Raw genomic sequence first — 19744 nt, 5'->3', positions numbered from 1 at the left:
CATCATCGCTTAAGGCAAGGACTGGCCATTTTCACTTCTTGTGTGGTGGAATGTCATCGGTTAAGGCGAGGCAGGGCATTTGCACTTCTTTTGTGATTCTTCAGTTACTTCAGGCCATCTGGGCATATATGTGCAAGTCACAGGGGATGTGATGGCTTGGCTTGGGCTCAGAGGCCTGAGAGTTTGGCCGGGGGATAAAAATTGGGGAGAATGTAAATATTTATAATCATGCAACTGGATACTATCACTGAGGGAATGAATAAAGATGAAGAAGAAAAGAGGATGAAGAATTGATCTTTTGGGTACTCTGATATTAAGATATTAGAAGAAAAGAGGAACCAAGAAAGGAGATTGGGAAGGAGCCACCAGGGAACTAGGAAAAAACAAAGCAAAACAAAAAACAGGAGTGTGCATAAAGTATATAAAGAATGAGAGAGTGATCAATTATGACAAATACTGCTGATTGATAAGAAGAAGGTGAAGAATTACCATTGGATTTAGCAATTTGGAGTAACTTGGTGACCTTGATAAGAACACTTTTAATAAAATGGTGGAAGGAAACTGATTGAGTAGGTTTTAAAGAGAATGACTCCTGAAGAGAGGAATTTCAGATAACTAATATAGATACTATTGCCACTACGAGGTGAGTGTGAACTGTGCTTAGTGACTTGCTTCCAAAAAGTATAGGGTAGAATGAGGAAAAAAGTAACTTTACAGTGAAGAAACCTGGCAGACGCTGCCTCGCTCAAGTGTTCCAGGTTAACATCATCAGTGATAAGTTATATTGATAGTATGTACCTTTCATATGATTTGATGAGAGGGCACTTTGCCTCTGTGTTCTCCCTCCCTAGCCCCATGAGCTCAGTCTAACCATGGGAAAACATTAAACAAACAAAAATTGAAAAACATGCTATAACATACTTGACCAGTACTCCTTAAAACTGTCAGTGTAGGGCTGGGCACTGTGGCTCACGTCTGTAATCCCAACACTTTGGGAGGCCGAGGTGGGTGAATCACGAGGTCAGGAGTTGGAGACCATCCTGGCCAACATGGTGAAACTCCATCTCTACTAAAAATATAAAAATTAGCTGGGCGTGGTGGCACATGCCTGTGATCCTAGCTTCTCGGGAGACTGAGGCAGGAGAATTGCTTGAACTAGGGAGTCGGAGGTTGCAGTGAGCTGAGATTGTGCCACCACACTCCAGCCTGGCGGCAGAGTGAGACTCCATCTCAAACAAAAACAAAAACGAAAACAAAAACAAAACAAAACAAAACAAAAAACTGTCAGTGTAATCAAAAAGAAGGAAAATCTGATAAACTATCACAGACCAGAGAATAAGAAGACATGACAACTAAATGTAATGTGGTATCTCAGATGGAATTCAGAAACAGATAAAGAACATTAAGGAAAAACTAGTGACATCTGAATAAAGTATGGCGTTCAATTAGTAGTAATGCGTTTATGTTGGTTCCTTAGTTGTGGCAAATGTACCACAGTAAAGTAAGATGTTAACAATAAGGGAAGCTGAGTGAGGAGTATATTGGAACTCTGCAACTCTTTTGTAAATATAAATACAAAACTGTCCTAAAATAAAGAGTTTATTTAAATAAAAAAATTAAAGAATGGGAAAAGAGGAATTGGAGACAGCAAATATAAGACAGCTCTTTCAGGAAATTTTGTTACCAAGGGAAACAAAGAAATGGGGTGATAGCTAGCAGCGGAAGTTGGTTACGACAGTTTTTTTTTTTTTTAAATTTTTAATGGGACAAATAACAGTCTGTTATGTATTGTGGGAATGATACAGTATAGAGCAAAAAAAAAAAAAAAAAAAAATAGGTGATGTAGGAGAAAGGGAGAAATCTCTGGTGCAATGTCCTTGGGTAAGAGAGTTTAAGATAGAATATATAGTTAAAGGGATTGGCAGTAGATAGTGTCAAGTTCACCTCTGGTAACAGATAAGAATCAGAGTATGTGAGTGCAAATGGTAGTGGCTGGGTAAGTATTATGGTGGCAGGCTCCAAATGCTTAGTTTTCCCAGCAAATTCAGGGTCTTCGGCTAATCGTGCAGATGGGAGAGCAAACATGGGAGATGAAGGAGAAAGAAGATGTGTTGTAGTCCTCTGGGGGTGTGTAAAAAAAAGAATTGGTTTGTGTCAGATAATGTGGTTATTTGTTAGCATTTAGTGCCCACTCTTGACTAGTGTACATGTATTAAAGTGAAACTAGCTAACACGATTGTACATTTTGTTTTTCTTTTTTTTTTTTTTGAAATGGAGTCTCGTTCCATCTCTCAGGCTGGAGTGCAGTGGCCTGATCTCGGGTCAGTGCAACCTCCACCTCTCAGGTTCAAGCAATTCTTCTACCTCAGCCTCCTGAGTGGCTGGGATTACAGGTGTGTGCCACCACACCCAGCTAATTTTTGTATTTTAGTAGAAACGATGTTTCACCATATTGACCAGACTGGTCTCGAACTCCTGACCTCAGGTGATCCACCTCAGCCTCCCAAAGTGCTGGGATTACAGGCACGAGCCACCACGCTCAACCATGATTGTATATTTTCTTAAATCATATTTTGCTGGAAGCTGCAATGTATCAGTTCATATCAATACTAGTTCTAAAGAATTGGGTACATTTTCATCTGATACTTTATAATTTTCAGTAGTATTTATGTTTAATTATTTATAATATGTAGAAAGAAGTTCAGAGTTCCTTCTAGTGAAACCATATTGGGTATTTGTATTTTTATGATCACAGGGCACTTCTGTGATGTAGTGCATTATGCATACCTAATATGGTCGTAGAGACCTGAAGAAATGAACAGTGCTTTGCATTTATTCTTTACTTTTAGTATAATTTAGATTGATGACCATATGATTCTATCATCTCATTTTCCACATTCCATTTATTTCCCCTCTGGTTAACAGAAGTGATATTGCTCACTTTGTTATCATGTTTTATACTTAAGTCTTGTCAAATATAAACTTTGTACTTTATCTTGGAATTCGTAACCAGTAGTTTCATGTATTTTAGTATTTTAGGTATTTTAATCATGGAGATGTTATAAAATGAGTGGTTGACACAGTTTTCTGTACCCTGACTAGGGTGAAAAGGAGATCAAATCCCTTGAAGTCTATGTGATAGCTCATTTTTGTGAATGAGAACCAATGCTACTATTTAGTTTTTTGTTTTGCAGATTTAACAGTTGAGAGGCCTTGGTGGTATGAAGAGGAGTGTGACTTCTCATTTTCTTCCTTTGGATTAGTCCTGTTGAAGGTTTATTGTACTGAATTGTCTGTTTTGGGAAACATGCTAAAAGCAGTTTTAATATATGCAGATGTGTATATTCCAGAAATAAGAGGGAATGGAAACCTCTTCTTGGAATTTAAGGCTTAGTTTTGAACTATGGAAGATGATGAAGATATTTTCTGGGGTTTGTCAAAAATAGAATGTCATCATGGTTCAGGTTCCACTAGGGTGTTTTGAGCAGGTTTGGAGGAGAAATGACCTCCACAAGAAATAGGAACACTTTTACACCATTGCTGGGAATGTAAATTAGTTCCCCCATTGTGGAAGATAGTATGGCAATTCCTGAAGGATCTAGAACCAAGAAATAACATTTGACCCAGCAATCCCACTACTGGGTATATACCCAAAGGAATATAAATCATTTTACTATAAAGACACATGTACATGTATGTTTATTGCCATACTATTTACAATAGCAAAGTCATGGAACCAACCCAAATGCCCATCAATGATAGACTAGATAAAGAAAATGTGGTGTTTATATACCATGGAATACTATGCAGCCATAAAAAGGAATGAGATCATGTCTTTTACAGGGACATGGATGAATCTGGAAGCCATCATCCTCAGCAAACTAACACACAAACAGAAAACCAAACTTTCCATGTTCTCACTCGTAAGTGGGAGTTGAACAATGAGAACACATGGACATAGGGAAGGGAACAACACATACCAGGGCCTGTTGTGGCGTGGGGGATGAGGGGAGGGATTTTTTTTTTTTTTTGAGACAGAGTCTTGCTCTGTCACCCATGCTGGAATGCAGTGGCATGATCTCGTCTCACTGCAACCTCCAAATCCCACATTCAAGTAGTTCTCCTGCCTCAGCCTCCCGAGTAGCTGGGACTACAGGCACGTGCCACCACGGTTGGCTAATTTTTTTGTATTTTTAGTAGAGACAAGGTTTCACCGTGTTAGCCAGGATGGTCTCCATCTTCTGACCTCGTGATCTGCCTGCCTCGGCCTTCCAAAGTGCTGGGATTACAGCTGCCATGCCCGGTTGAGTGGAGGGATCTTTAAAAGGACGGGTCAATAGGTACAGCAAACCACCCTGGCATACATATACCTATGTAACAAACCTGCACGTTCTGCACATGTATACCGGAACTTAATGTAAAATTGAAAAAAAAACAAAAACAAAAAAAAGAAATGACCTCCACAGTGTGCTATGTGCCTTTCTCATTAGATTTTCTCTGATACAAGGAAGGAGAGACAGAAGAATTTTCTAATTTTTAATGGTTTTTCACTTAAGTGACTTGTGTTATTTACTTGTGATAGTCGTTTGATTTATAATGTTCATTTTTGACAATTCTCATAGAACTTTATGTAAGAGATAATCAATATTTGATCTATTGTTAGTTTTATGTCCCTGAAATAATGTTTAGGACAGGTTGGATTACTGCAGTGTTATATATTATAAGAGACTGGGAAGTAGTCGTTAAAAATATCATCAAGGGAGCTCAAACTCTGATGGAAGTTATCTGAAATTGCTTCATTTTATCTTTCAATTTGAAATTATGCCCAAAGCATCTGGTTTTACATTAGTAAATGCCCTTGTAAGGATTTTGGTAGCTGTCATTCAGGAGAAGTTATCACTTAGACCTCATTAACAGACAATATTCTCTCTGAAAATGACATGGTATCTACTGTAATCCTAGAGTGTCTTAATAGTCTATTCTATGCTCAGCAATGAAACATTTCAAAAAGTGACTGACAGCCAGTTGATATAATTCATGGTGATCTTTTGTGTTGACAGATCTTTAAAAAGTCATGCGAAATTACTACTGTACCCAGTGAAGCCACCTCCCTTTTTTTTCTTTAACTGCCAGTATCCTGTAAAACAGGATAATTTTCTCTTTGACTGCCACTGTTTTTTATTTCAATAACATGACATGATTCCTCCTTATTATTAGGATTTCTTTTGATTGACAGAATGTGTTTCCATAGGTAATACTGATTTTAAAATAGAAATGTTTCAGTTCTCAAATTAACTCTCTTAATTTTCTGACTCCCACATCAAGACAACCTTGCCAGTAGCCACCTTCCCACTCAGGAAGATGAATTATTTAATCCACACAACTTAAATATTTTAAAATGATTTTAGTCTTCCTCTGAAGGAGAAAATGATGAAAGCAAGAGGGTGATGAATTGTTTATTTTGGTGGATATTTTTTCCTAGAACACTCCCAAGTTAAAAGGTTGTTGTTTTTGGTAATTTTGTAGGATGTAGTAGTCTTGTGTTCAAAACTCAAAATTTCTGAATTCAAACTGTGGAATGAATGGAAAGGAGAGCTGATGTATATGAACTTGTCTGATGAGTTGTGGGGGAAAATACAGAGATCTAGTCCCAGTGTTGACCTAACTTTTCATCTAAGAGAATTTATTGGAATTGTATCTCTGTGTTTTTGCCCTTTGTTATTGTGTTTCAAAGTAGTTATTTTCCTAAGATTGTCAGGATGATCCTTAGTGGAGTAGAAGATACTCTTTTTCTTAGTTGAAACCAGTACTAAAACATTGTCATTATGAAATGACATGTATTTTTTGAGAATGAAGTGTGTGCTTTTATCCTGTGCTGGATGATGTGGAAGAAGTAAGTTTGTATTTTCTGATTACAGTCCTATTTGTATTTTTGTTTAATATTCCACAGCATGATATGATTCTTACTGAAATAGAATTCCAACTTTTTAACATTGTTTTGAATTTTCATGGATTGTAAACCATTGTAGTACCACCCCCATCTTTAGTTCCAATTTCTGCTTTGTGTCATATGCCACCATCCACCAACCCCCCTCCACCCTCTTGGCTCACTGTCTCACTAGACCAAAAGACCTAGATTAATTCATTGCCTTACATGCCAAAACTACCCCCTACCTGCCATAACCTCACCATCAGGCATATTTTTGTGAAAATGCAAAGTAAAGATGTAGAAAAGAGAGACCAAAAAAGAGTTCCATTCTATTTCCTGTTTGTATGTCTTTTAAACTCTAACGAATATGAACAGTTTGGATAGTTTAATAGTTAAGAAATAAGTAATAGATACCACTTTTTTCCCTCTTCTTTTTACAGACGGTAGAATCAGAGCATATTGGGGTCTAGTTGATTGCAGGCCCTGAATCTTATATTTTAGTCTAATGTACACAATCTTGCAGCACTTCAGAGCTGCCATATTATGCTTATGCTAAAGGCACTGGCAGAGTCATTTAGATGAGTCCATAACTGGAAGGTACAGGATGTAGTATTAGTTCCATTTAGGCTATGTGATCTAAATAAAATCACTTCATTTTCATTTCTGTTATAATAAAATGGAAGTTATAATTATGTCCCTTTAACTACTTTTCCAAGTTTATGGGAAAACAGTGTAGGAAAATGAATCACAAAGTTAATCTTTAGAATCCTTAATTCTATATAGACAATAATAGTTATTCTTTATCTTCCTCTTTAAGTAATTTATAGAAGACAACTTTTTTTTTTTTTTTTTTTTTTTTTACCAGTACTGTCTTTTTAACGATCTGTTCTATGTAAGAAAAGGGAAATAGTGTTAATAACAGAATATTTAATCCTCACAATAACTCTGTAAAGTAGATATTATTATTGACATTTTACAGATAAGGAAATAGGGTTATAAAAGTAAAGAAAATTTCCAAAGATCAGAAGGTAATAATAATAAAGTAAGTCATTAATTCCCTGGTTACTTTCATTTTGATGCCCATGTTATTTCTTCCACAAACCGTTGTAGTTTATTAACATATTGTAATCTCTCCTAACATCTCTCTGTTCATTATGCCTAATTTTGAAATGTCTTGTTGCCATTTTAATGATTCCTATTCTTTTGGTTATCATTTATTTGTTTAGTTCATTTGGCAATGTTTTAGTTGGAAGGCATCATGCTAAACAGTAGCAATTTTTGTTCTTAGTCTAATCTTTTTAAACAAAAGAAAACATACCTTTAGAATACAGTGATAAGTTGTTCCCATAATATGGGAAAATACAAAAGGTTTTGAAATGCTAGGACGGCTGTATTAGTCCATTTTCATACTGCTATAAAGAACTGCCTGAGACTGGGTAATTTATAAAGGAGAGAATTTTAATTTACTCACAGTTCAGCATGGCTTGGTAGGCCTCAGGATACTTACAATCATGGTGGAAGGCAAAGGGGAAGCAAAGGACTTCTTCACAGGGTGGCAAGAAGGAGAAGTGTGAGTAAAGGGAGAAGAGCCCCTTGTAAAACTATCAGATCTGTGAGAACTCACTCACTATCACAAGAATGGCATGGGGGAAACTGCCCCCAGGATTCAATTACCTTCACCTGGTCTCTTCCTTGATATGTGGGATTATGGGGATTATAATATAAGATGAGACTTGGGTGGGGACACAAAGCCTGACCATATCAAAAACTTCCTAGAAGCAGTAACATGAAAGCCCATGCTTTAACATACCCCTTACCAGAATGTGGATGGCCTTTTCCATCATGTCTTTCATTTGTCTTGTACTGGCAGATTCATATTGAACCATTCATCCTGGGGTGAGTAGTCAAATGACTTTTACCTGTGTTTGTTGTTTTCTAGCTTGTCCAGATTATTATCAATACAACACATTTGGAGAAATCCTGTAAGTACTTGGAAGAATTTATCACCAACATCACTAATGTGCTTCCAGAAACAGTTCACACTACCAAGCTGTATGGCACCACAACTTTTAAGGTGAGAGGCCCTGTGGTACGGTGGAACTGCTTCTGGTGTATACAGTCTGGGACATTCTACCTAACATGGCTTTGTTTCTGCAAGATAGTTTATAGCATGCTCTTGAGAATAAGTGTTTATGATATGTTTGGTTTCCCTTCTCTATTTTCTTTGAAGAAATAAATACCATTCCTAGTTTTTGGGTGTTTAAACAAAACAAAACAAAACAACTACAACTGTGTTTGTAAACCCTTCCTCATGTTTTGTACATGTAAATCACTATTTCCTAAGTTGAGCCCCCATCAGTCAACAGTTCTTAAGTATGATCTAGATAATCATAGTTATGGCTGACATTAACATTCATTAAAATTTTCTAAACTGTCTCCTGCTCTCTGTATCCTGTGACCAATTTTTTTTTTCTTTTAACCAAATCTTGCTCTGTTGCCCTGCTGGAGTGCAGTGGTGCAATCTTGGCTCACTGTAACCCCTGCCTCCTGGATTCAAGCAATTCTGATGCCTCATCCTCCCAAGTAGTTGGGATAACAGGCGTGTGCCACCATGCCCGGCTAATTTTTAGTATTTTTTTTTTTTTTTTTTTTTTTTGAGGCGGAGTCTCGCTCTGTCGCCCGGACTGGAGTGCAGTGGCCAGATCTCAGCTCACTGCAAGCTCTGCCTCCCGGGTTTACGCCATTCTCCTGCCTCAGCCTCCCGAGTAGCTGGGACTACAGGCGCCCGCCACCTCGCCCGGCTAGTTTTTGTATTTTTAGTAGAGACGGGGTTTCACCGTGTTAGCCAGGATGGTCTCGATCGCCTGACCTCGTGATCCGCCCGTCTCGGCCTCCCAAAGTGCTGGGATTACAGGCTTGAGCCACCGCGCCCGGCCCTAATTTTTAGTAGAGATGGGGTTTCGCCACGTTGCCCAGGCTGGTCTCGAATTTCTGGGCTCAAGCGATCCACCCACCTTGGCTTCGTAAAATGCTGGGATTGCACGCATGAACCACCATACCCAGCCCTGTGATCAATTTTTTAATCTTACTTTTTAGTGAGCAATTTCTGTCACTGCTTTTCTAGTTAGCAATTTTATAATTTCATATGTCCACAGCACTAGTTTTGATCCAGAGCTGAATCAAATGACAGTCAGGTAGAACAAAAGAAGGATTGATGGTAGATGAGTTTCTGGAAAGTAAATGCTATAGCTCACAGCAGCTTTAATAAACTTCTTCATATTATGTGAGCTTTAAATAGGTATTAAGCAGTAAAAGTAATAGGACAACATCTCAAACATTAAAAATGTAGATCTAACATATAGGCTACTTATATGGTTTTATTTTTTGTTTATATTGTTATTTGATTTAGTTTTGAAACATATTCTATGTCACCCTTCTGAAATCCAGAAATTAATATTAATTAAATGTACAGTTGCAGAATTGGAACCGTGATTTATGTCCCCTTTTGTCTGCTTTTTCCCATCATCTTATCCTTTTTCTCTATTTTTGGTACATTCTTTTAATCGTAGGTGCAAGAGAAGAAATCAAATTTGATTCATACTGCTATTATGCTTTTTGACAGATAAAAATTTTTGGTATGACTTAGTATTTTTCTATTGTTTGAAAAAAATGCAATGTTGAATCAGAAAGTATTCTTTATGTATCTATGCGATTAGGTCAACTGCTAGGTTAAGTTACACATTCATTAAATGACTATAAATTCTTTGTTTCAAAATGACAATAAAATTACTTAAATCAAAATTCATTACACATAATGTTATGTTCATATCGTGACTTCCTAATTTTTCAATAATGTCTAATGGTATTAATTTCGATGTTGTTTTAGTGAGGAAAAGAATGATTTAATAAAAAGGCCCTGAGAATGAGTATGAAAATACCACAAAAGCTTTCAGAGCTTCAGAATGACCTCAGGCAGTTTTATAGGAATTATAATTACTCTCAAATACTAGCATTATTATGGAGCTTGGGCATTAGATTTATCAAAAAAAATTTCTGTATTTGCTCTTCTGTGAAAGCCAGAATTTCTCTAGGAAAGAAAATGTAAAAGAAATAGTTCAGTGTTAAGTAGATAATGGGGAGTTAGGGAAATAGAACGTGAGGTTCATTTGTCTATCCAATGGAGAATATGTGGTATCCACTGATACTCTTTCTGTCAACCTGTCTCAATTTTTTTTATGTCAATAGCTTTTCAAATTATGTTCAGAAATTCTCTCAAAGGATGGCTTGTGTATTTTGTTGTTGCTCTAGCATGAAAAAATGCTGAGGGAAAATTAAAGGCAGACAGGAAGCCATAGGGGCTGAACAGCCAGTTAAATACTTAGTGAAGGAGAAGTTCTGGAGACCACTAAAGGTCATGTTGACAGTGCTTATTGGAAACACTGATTGCTTAAAACACACTGAAAATTTATTTTTACCAGGGCTGTTTCAGACTAGCTAACCCAGAACTCAATATAAACATGGCAATTATAACAGCTACATGTTGTGTATTTTCCTAAGCTACTGTTTCCAGAAAACTTTCCCTTGCAGATGGAAACCTTTATGCTGGAAAAGGGGTAGAAAGAGTCTGAAGGTCTTTAAGGTATTTTCTTGCAGAGTTCCCTCTTATTTCTGCCATGTGTGACATAATCAAACTGGCGTCCTTAGCTTTCCTTATTCATAAGATTTTCCTCACCCTCTTACAAAAGAGAATGAAAGTGTTTATTAATTTACTCCATAATAAATATTGCTTGCGTATCTACTGTGTAATCATCTGGTAGATTCTTGGGGAGAGACAGAAAAAGTACTTTGTCCCTGGACTTAAAGTTTATGATTTACAGAGAAGACAGCCACTATACTGGAATAATACATTAGATATATTCAATCTCTCATTTATTTAACAAGTTTTAATACAGTATCTACTACAAATCAGGGAAAGTTTCAGGCATGAACAAAAAAGTGAGTCTCCTGACTTTACAGAGCTTATATTTTAATGAATTAGTGGATGATAAACAAACAGAAAAAATCTAATATAATGGCAAGTAGTGATAAGAACTAGGAAAAAATAAATGACCCAAAAGAAGTGAGAAATTAAATCATTTGGATTTCTGATGGATATGCATTCCTGTCAAAGGGAACAGCACAGTGGTAGGTATGGGTGTGTTCAAGATATAGTAAGGGGGTCAGTCTGGCAATGATGTATCTATCACTAATGGTATGGATGATAAGAGATGAAGTATTCAGGAGTTAGATGATTTCTGGCCCTGTAGGCCATTGTAAATACTATACATTGTATTCTGAAATGAGATGCGATGTCATTAGAAGATTGAATTGTGGGGGGTAATGATCTGAGTTATTTAATGTGATACTGGTTTTTATGTGGAAATAAATATATTGTAATTTAATAAAAGGGGAAGAAGAAAGGCTAATTGGGAGGCAGTTGCAGTACTCCAGGCAAGAGATAATGGTCACTTGGACTAGAGTGGTAGAGGTAGAAGTGGTAAGAAATATTTTTGAAGGTATGGATAGCAGGTCTTAGTACTAGACTGGGTGTTTGTATTAAGAGAAAGACAGGAGTCAAGGGTAGTTCCAAAACTTTTGAACTGAACAAACTGGATGAATACTGTTTACTGAGACGGGGAACACTTAGAGAAAAATACATTTGAAAAGCAGAAATACGATCAAGACTTCCATTTTTGATACATTAAGCTTGATATATTTAATGATAGCTATATAGAGGTATTAAATTAGCAGGACAAAATCATAGCTGGAGATAAAAATTTAGAGTTCACCAGTGTAAAGATGGTATTTGATGGCATAGGATGGATTTTCTTCTGGGATTTGAGTATACATAGAGGAAAGGTGTGAGGATTGAGCTCCAGGGAACTTCAAAATTGACAGGCTCAACAGAGGAGAATTCCAAAGAGGATGAGGTTCCAGCTTTAGGACCTCCAAATAAGACTTCCCAGACAAGTACAAGTTGGAATGGATCTTGGAACCAGCAGGATATTTCTAGGGAGAGAATGGATATAGAGGGAGTAAAGGATATTTTAACTTCATGTGCAAAGATTAAATGATAAAGTAAAGCCAGTATTCAGCATAGAATTAGGATGGCAGTGAGATACAGAAGTAGATAAATGCTAACCTGAGAAGCACTTTGTTTTATATTAATAGATAATGTGGACTTTATTCTAAAGTCTTTGAAAGACTTCAAGTGAGGGATGTTGCATTTAAAAAAACAAACATTCTACTGTGCTTCATTGAAAGAAAGGGAAGAACTAAAAAAAGAAGGAAAAGAAAAGACGAAGGTAAGGAAGGAAAGAAGGAAGAAATAACAACATCAATCACATTACTCACAGTTCAGAATGAGAGGAATTGACTTCTAAAAGACGTTGTGTAACTCTGTGCTAATAAATTTGAGGATCTATAGGGAAATAGATATGATGTGATAAGGAAAAGATATGAAAGAGGAAAGCTTCAAGATGGCTGACGAGGTATTTCATACTCGCTTCCTCCACTAAGAAGAACCAACATAATGAGTAGATGATCACACTTCAAATAGATCATCCAAGACAGAACACTGTAATTCAACAGAAAAGTGACAGTAAATGCCTAAACCAAGAAAGGGGAAGGAAATGAGGCGGTCTACTCAGTAGGATCAGCTGGGAGCTGAGGGAGACTCCTTAATATGAGGAAAGAGTTAATAAGAAACTTTCAGTGGTTTCCATTTCCACTATGGACTCCTGAAATCCAGGCCACAGGAGAGTCTCTTGACCCTCATTTGCCCTGAAACTAACATTGGAAGATGCTGAGAGATTGTGTGATGGCACTGGTCCAGGGAAGGAGCTCACACCGAGTCTCACACGTTCTGTGAGACCTAAGCAGCTATAGCAAGCAGCTATCTTAGAGCCTTGCCTCCAACAGATAGCACATTATCCTGGAGACCACTGCTACTGAGAAGCATGCTTGCTGCCTCCCAATTTAGATGCCAGTGACCAGGGGCCGTCCACACCAGGGGCTGAGATGCTATCACAATGCATGCTGCTGCCATTGAGGCTGAGGCATGAGCAAGGTGTCAGCTACTGCAGAGGGCTGAGGAAAGAGTGCCACTTGGGCTGTGGTGAAAATGGTGTGTGTGTTTTCCACCTGCTGACCTAGGTTGCCCGGTACTGAAGGTGGCATTGCCCTCCCCAGTGGCAGGGAACTAGCACAGCTGCTGCCACCTACCATCAGAGCATATCACTTTTCTAGGGATTCCCTCACCACTAACTACTACATCTGGTGCCTGTACTCATTATCAGAGGGCATGAGGACAAGTTTGGCTCAGCTTTGCCCTGCTACCCCCAAACCCCTGTGCCAGAGCACACAGGAAGCAAGAGGATCACCTAGCCCAGTCCACCACAATTGGCACCTGAACACTCCTCCCAGGTGCCTGAGATCAGGCCTACCCACATGACTGCTACTACCACAGCTGGTACCTACCTGCATGCACCACCTGTGTGCCTGAAGACCAGCCCACTCAGCTGAATACAACCAACACCAATACCAGTGTGAACCACTTGGGACTAAGAGGATGATTCTGCCACTGCCATTGTCATCATTCACATAAAGCTGGCTGCCCAGGGGTTCATGAACATCCCCACCCACCCCACCTGCTATTGTCACTGCTGGCATCCAAATAATCTATCTGGAAACTTAAAAATTGGCCCATCTAGACTCACTAATAATGGTGCCAGACCAACCTGGGGCCTAAGGACACACATACTTAGCCACTGCTGCCATCACTGGGGCTCAAAGACTGACCTACCTGGTGTTACAGTCCCCAGCAAAACCACAGCCTCATTTAATAATTGCACCCTGAGCCACTGAAGAAATTATAGATACTACTGGTACTATTTATACCTGAAGGAATCGTACAGAGTTTACACTATTGCACTCAAAATCACAACCAAAGTGTCCTACGCAACTAACAGCATAGATACATCTTCTGGAAAATGTCCTCCCCTACCAGAGCAAATTTAAAAAATTGCAAGAAGTGGCTGTTATAGTAAATGTACAGATATGAATATAATGGTACAGAAAATAAGAAAAAGCCAGGACATATGACACCTCCACAGGAATAATTCTCCAACAACAGATCCCAATCAAAGAGAAATTAATGAAATCTCAGAAAAAGAAGTTAAATGATTGACTCCAAAGAAGCTCAGTGAGAAACATGAGAATTCTACAAAACAATACAAAGAAATCAGAAAAAGAATGCATGATATGAATAAGAAATTTGCTAAAGAGATTGATACCAAAAATGTAACCAAACATAAATTATGGAACTGAGGAATTTATTAAATGAAATGCAAAATACGTTCAAAAGCTTCAACAATAGACTAGATCAAGCAGAAGAAAGAATTTTAGATCTAGAAGATAATTCTTTATACAAAATAAAAGTAAAAACAATTAAAAAAAAGAGCAAAGCCTTTATTACATACGGGGCATCATAAGAGACCAAATTTTCAAATTATAAGGGTTCCAGAAGGCAAAATATAAAATATCTAGTGAAATTATTCTTCATAAATGAAGGAGAAATAACATCTTTCTCATACAAGCAAAAGCTGAAAGAATTCATCACCACTACACTGGCCTTACAAGAAATTCCTCAAGGGAGTTCTAAACTTGGATATAGTGAGCGACATTTGCTATCATGAAAACACACAAAAGTATAAAACTCACTGATAAAGCAAACAAACAAATGAAGAAGAGAAAGGACTCAAATAGTACTACTGTAGAAAACCACCAAACCACAATAACAAACAGTAAGAGAAAAGGAAAGGAACAAAGAATACACAAAATAACCAGAAAATAATTAATACGTTGAAGGGACAACCTCACATATCAATAATAATTTTGAGTGTAAATTGATTAAATTATTTACTTATATAGACTGCTCGAATGGATTAAAAAAAACCATGATCTAGCCATATGCTGCCTACAAGAAACATAATTTACCTTTAAAGATGCATATAAACTGAAAATAAAGGAATAAAAAAAGTATTTCATGGAAATGTTAACAAAAAATGAGCAGGCATACTATACTCATATTAGATACAACACTTTAAATAAAAAACAGTAAGAAAAAGACAAAGAAGGTCATTGTATAATGATAATGGGATCAATCTAGCAAGAGGATGTAACACCAAATCCATATTGGCATCCAACACTGTAGCACCTAGATTCATAAAGCAAATATTGCCATATCTAAACAAATAGATGAACTCTGATAAAATTATGGCACTTTAATACCCCACTGCCAGCACTAGACAGATCATTGAGACATATAATCAGAAAAGAAACATACATTTTAAACTGGACTTTAGACCAAAAGGACTTAACAGACATTTAGAGGACATCTTATCTAACAATGGCAGAATACACATTCTTCTCATCAGCACAAGGAACATTCTCCAAGATAGACCATATATTAGGCCACAAAACAAATCTCAACAAATTTTTAAAATTCAAAATCACATCAAGTATATTGCCAGATCACAATGGTATAAAACTAGAAATCAATACCAAGAGAAACTTTGGAAACTATGCAAATAAATGGAAAATAAACAGCATACTCCTGAACAACCATTGGTTCAATGAATAAATTAATAAGAAAATAAATTTTTTGGAACAAATGAAATGGAAACAACATATCACAACCTGTTGGACACAACAAAAGCAGTACTTAAAGGGAAGTTCATAGCAATAAGCACCTACATCAAAAAAGCAGAAAGATTTCAAATAAATAATCTAATAGTGTACCTCAAGGAACTAGGAAAGCAATAACAAACCGAATCCACACTATCAGAAGGAAATAATACAGATCACAGTAGACCTGAAAAGAAAAATATGGAAAGATGAATGGAAAAAAACGTTGGTTCTTTGAAAAGGTAAAATTGATAACAACCACTAGCTAGTCTAACCAAGAAGAGTACAGCAAAGACTCAAATAAAATTATAAATGAAAACAGAGACATTATAATTGATACCACAGAAACAGAAAAGGTCATCAGGGACTATTATGCTAACCAGTGGAAAACCCATGGGAAATGGATGAATACTTGGAAATGTACAACCTACTAAGATTGAATCAGGAAGAAATGGAAAACCTGAATCGACCAATAACAGGCAGTGAGATTGAAGCAGTAATAGTATCTGAACAAAGAAAAGCCCAGAACCAGGTGGATTCACCACAAAATTCCACCAAACATATAAGAATAACTCATACCAATCCCCCTGAAACTGTTCCAAAAGATTAGGAGAGAGAATTCTCCCTAACTTATTCTGTAGGGCTAGCATTACCCTGATACCAAAACCAGACAAGGAACAACAAAAGAAAACTACGGACCAATATTCCTGATGAAAATAGATGCAAAAGTTATCAGCAACATACTAGAAAACTGAATTCAATTAAAAGATAATATGCCATGATCAAGTGGGATTTAGACCAGGGATGAAAGGATGGTTTAGTATATGCAGAGAAGTAAATGTGAAACTTCACATCAACAGAATGAAGGGCAAAAACCATATGATCATCTTGATAGATGCAGAAAAAGCATTTGATAAAATTCAACATCCCTTCACAATTAAAACTCCCAACAAGCCAAATATAGAAGGAACATACCTCAAAATAATAAAGGCCACATATAGCAGAACCACAGCTAACACCATCCTGAATGGGGAAAGGTTGACTGCCTTTCCTTGAAGAATGGGCAAAAGGTGGAACCATTCCCCAAGACGAGGATGCTCATTCTCACTACTCCTGTTCAACGTAGTATTGGATGTCTGAGCTAGGACAGTCAGAGAAGAGAAAGAAATAAAAGGCATCCAAATTGGAAAACAGGAAGTCTTTGCTGATGATACGATCTTTCATTTAGAAAAACTAAAAGGCTCCATCATAAAACTCTTAGAACTGAAAAACCAATTCAGTAAAGTTACAGGCTGTAAAATCAACATACAAAAATCAGTAGCCTTTTTATTCTTCAATAATGAAACAGTAAAAAATCAAGAAGTCATTCCTATTTACAATAGCTTCAAAAACATTCAAATATCTAGGAATAAGTTTAACCAGGGAGGTGAAAAATGTCTGCAATGAAAACTACAGAACACTGATGAAAGAAATGGAAGAGAACACAAACAAATGGAAAGAAATACCATACTCATAGATCAGAAGAATTAATATCATTAAAATGACCATACTTCCCCAAGCAGTCTATAGATTCAGTGCAGTCCCTAACAAAGTATCAGTGTCATCTTTTACGGAAATAGAAAAAACAATCATAAAATTCATAGGGAACTAAAAAAAGAATGTGAATAGCCAAAACAATTCTGAGGAAAATCTAAAAGTACATACAAATAAATGAAGGATTGAAGTAAGGTTAGGAATGCATGAATGATTAGTATTAGAAAATTTTTCAAAGTTACTACTTTAGAAGATCAAAGAAGGAAAAATACGAGTATTTTGAAAGATACTAAAATCTTATTTTGTATGTTAACATCTATTCTCATTAAAATTTCTGGAACACTTCTACTGAAACTGACAAATCCAGGAGGCAGAAACATCAGTATGTATATAGTTGAAATGACTGACATCATCAATCAAGTGAATCTAATGGACATTTATAGAATGTTTTATCCAACAACAACTTATACAAAATATTCACCAAAACACACCATGTTCTAGGCAATAGAACATCCTTAAATAGAAATTATACTAACATTCCTCTTAGACGATATGAAATTAAACTAGAAATGAGTAACAGAAAGATAGAAAATGTCAAATTATTTGGAGATTAAACAACATCTTTCAAAATAAAACATGGTGAAAGAAAAAGTCTCAAGAGAAATATTTCAAAATAAATGAGAATTAAAATACAACTTATTATAATTTCTGAGATGCAGTGAAAGCATTACTCAGAGGGAGATTTGTACCATTAATAGCATATATTAGAAAGAAGAAAGATCTAAATTTAATAATCTGTACTTACACCATAGGATACTAGGCAAAAAACAATTTAAATCCAAAGTGAGCAATAATAATAATAACAACAATAATGAAAATTAGAACAGAAATCAATGAAAATGAAAACGGTAGAGAAAATCAGTAGAGAAAATCCTGGATGGATGAGTAGGTGGAATTCAGTAGATTTTTAGGGCAGTGAAACTATCTAAATGATACTGTAATGGTGAATTAGTGACATTATGCATTTTTAAGTACCCACAGAACTTGGTATCACAATGATTACACCCTAATGTAAACTAGGGACTTTAGTTGATAATAAAATACCAATATCATTTCATTAATTGTAAAAATTGTACCACACCAATTTTAAATAGGGGTAGTAGCATGGAGGGTGGTGGTATATACAGAGGCAGTGTACTTCCTGCTTAAATTTTCTTTAAACCTAAAACACTAAAAGATAAAGACTTTTAATGAAAAAGACTTTTAGCAAAACAGAAATTCAAGGACACCTTAAGATTATTATACGAGTAATGTAAAGATGAAAATATAGAAGTGCTCATTGAAATATTTAGAAGACCTGTTGAAAAACTATAAAACATCGAAGAAAAAATTGAAGAAATAAACAAGAAGATATCCTAGTTTGTGGATTGAAGAATTAACATTGTTAGAATTTCCATATTACACAAAGTGATCTACATATTCAATGCAATCGCTACGCAAATTTGAATGTATTTTTCATAGGAATAAAATAAACAATATTAAGATTCATATGGGACCACTAAACACTCCAAGTAGCAAAAGCAATCTTGAGCAGAATGAACAAAGCTGGAGGCATCAGTCTACCTGACTTCAAAATCTACTACATGCTGTAATAATCAAAATAGCATGATTCTGGCATAAAAACATACACACAGACCAGTGGAACAAAATAACCCTGATATAATCCTACTAATGTACAGTCAGTTAACTTTTGACAAAGATGTCGAGAACACACAAAAGGGGAAAGGATAGACTCTGAAAAAATAAGTGGTGTTGAGAAAACTGGATATCCACATTTACAAGAATGAAATTCGTTCCTGATCTCACACCATATATAAAAATCCACATAAAATAGATTAAAGACTTAAACATAAGACCTGAAACTAAAATTACTACAAAATAATATAGGAAAACTCCATAATATTGATCTGGGCACTAATTTTTTTAAAGCTATGACCCCAAAAGCACAGGCAACAAATGTAAAAAAAAGACAAATGAGATTGATTTTATCAAACAGGAAAGCTTTTGCACAGCAAAGAAAACAACAGTTGAAGGATAACCTACACAATGGCAGAACAGGCAGGGCATGGTGGCTCATGTCTGTAATCCCAGCACTTTGGGAGGCTAAGGCGGGTGAATCACTTGAGATCAAGAGTTTGAGACCAGCCTGACAACATGGTGAAACTCAATCTCTACTAAAAATACAAAAATTAGGCATAGTGGCACATGCCTGTATTCCTACTACTCGGGAGGCTGAGGCAGGAGAATGCTTGAACCTGGGAGATGGAGGTTGCAGTGAGCCAAGATTCTGCCACTTCACTCCAGCCTAGATGACGGAGTGAGACTCCATCTCAAAAAAAAAAAAAAAAAAAGAATGGCAGAATATATTTGCAAACGATACAGCTGACAAGGCATGCATTTCTAGAATATATAAAGAACAAAACAGCAGCTCAAGGAAACCTGCCTGTCTCTGTAGACTCCACCTCTGGGGACAGGGCACAGCTAAACAACAACAAC

At 36.5% G+C, this 19744-nt stretch overlaps 1 protein-coding gene across 2 annotated transcripts in view; it reads left to right on the top strand.

Annotated features, from left to right (window-relative positions):
- Positions 1–19744, top strand: part of EXOC6B (exocyst complex component 6B) — a 739232-nt gene that overhangs the window by 375563 nt on the left and 343925 nt on the right. For both annotated transcript variants that reach the window (XM_033175069.1, XM_033175068.1), the window contains exon 17: positions 7869–8003. In XM_033175069.1, coding sequence (XP_033030960.1) covers positions 7869–8003 — 135 coding nt within the window. The remainder of the gene's footprint in view (positions 1–7868; positions 8004–19744) is intronic.

The sequence above is a fragment of the Trachypithecus francoisi genome, unplaced genomic scaffold (genome assembly GCF_009764315.1).
Source record: "Trachypithecus francoisi isolate TF-2019V2 unplaced genomic scaffold, Tfra_2.0 Lachesis_group17, whole genome shotgun sequence".
Classification (NCBI taxonomy): Eukaryota; Metazoa; Chordata; class Mammalia; order Primates; family Cercopithecidae; genus Trachypithecus; species Trachypithecus francoisi.
Note: the sequence above shows the minus strand (reverse complement) of the source record. Positions and strands in the feature narration are given on the sequence as shown.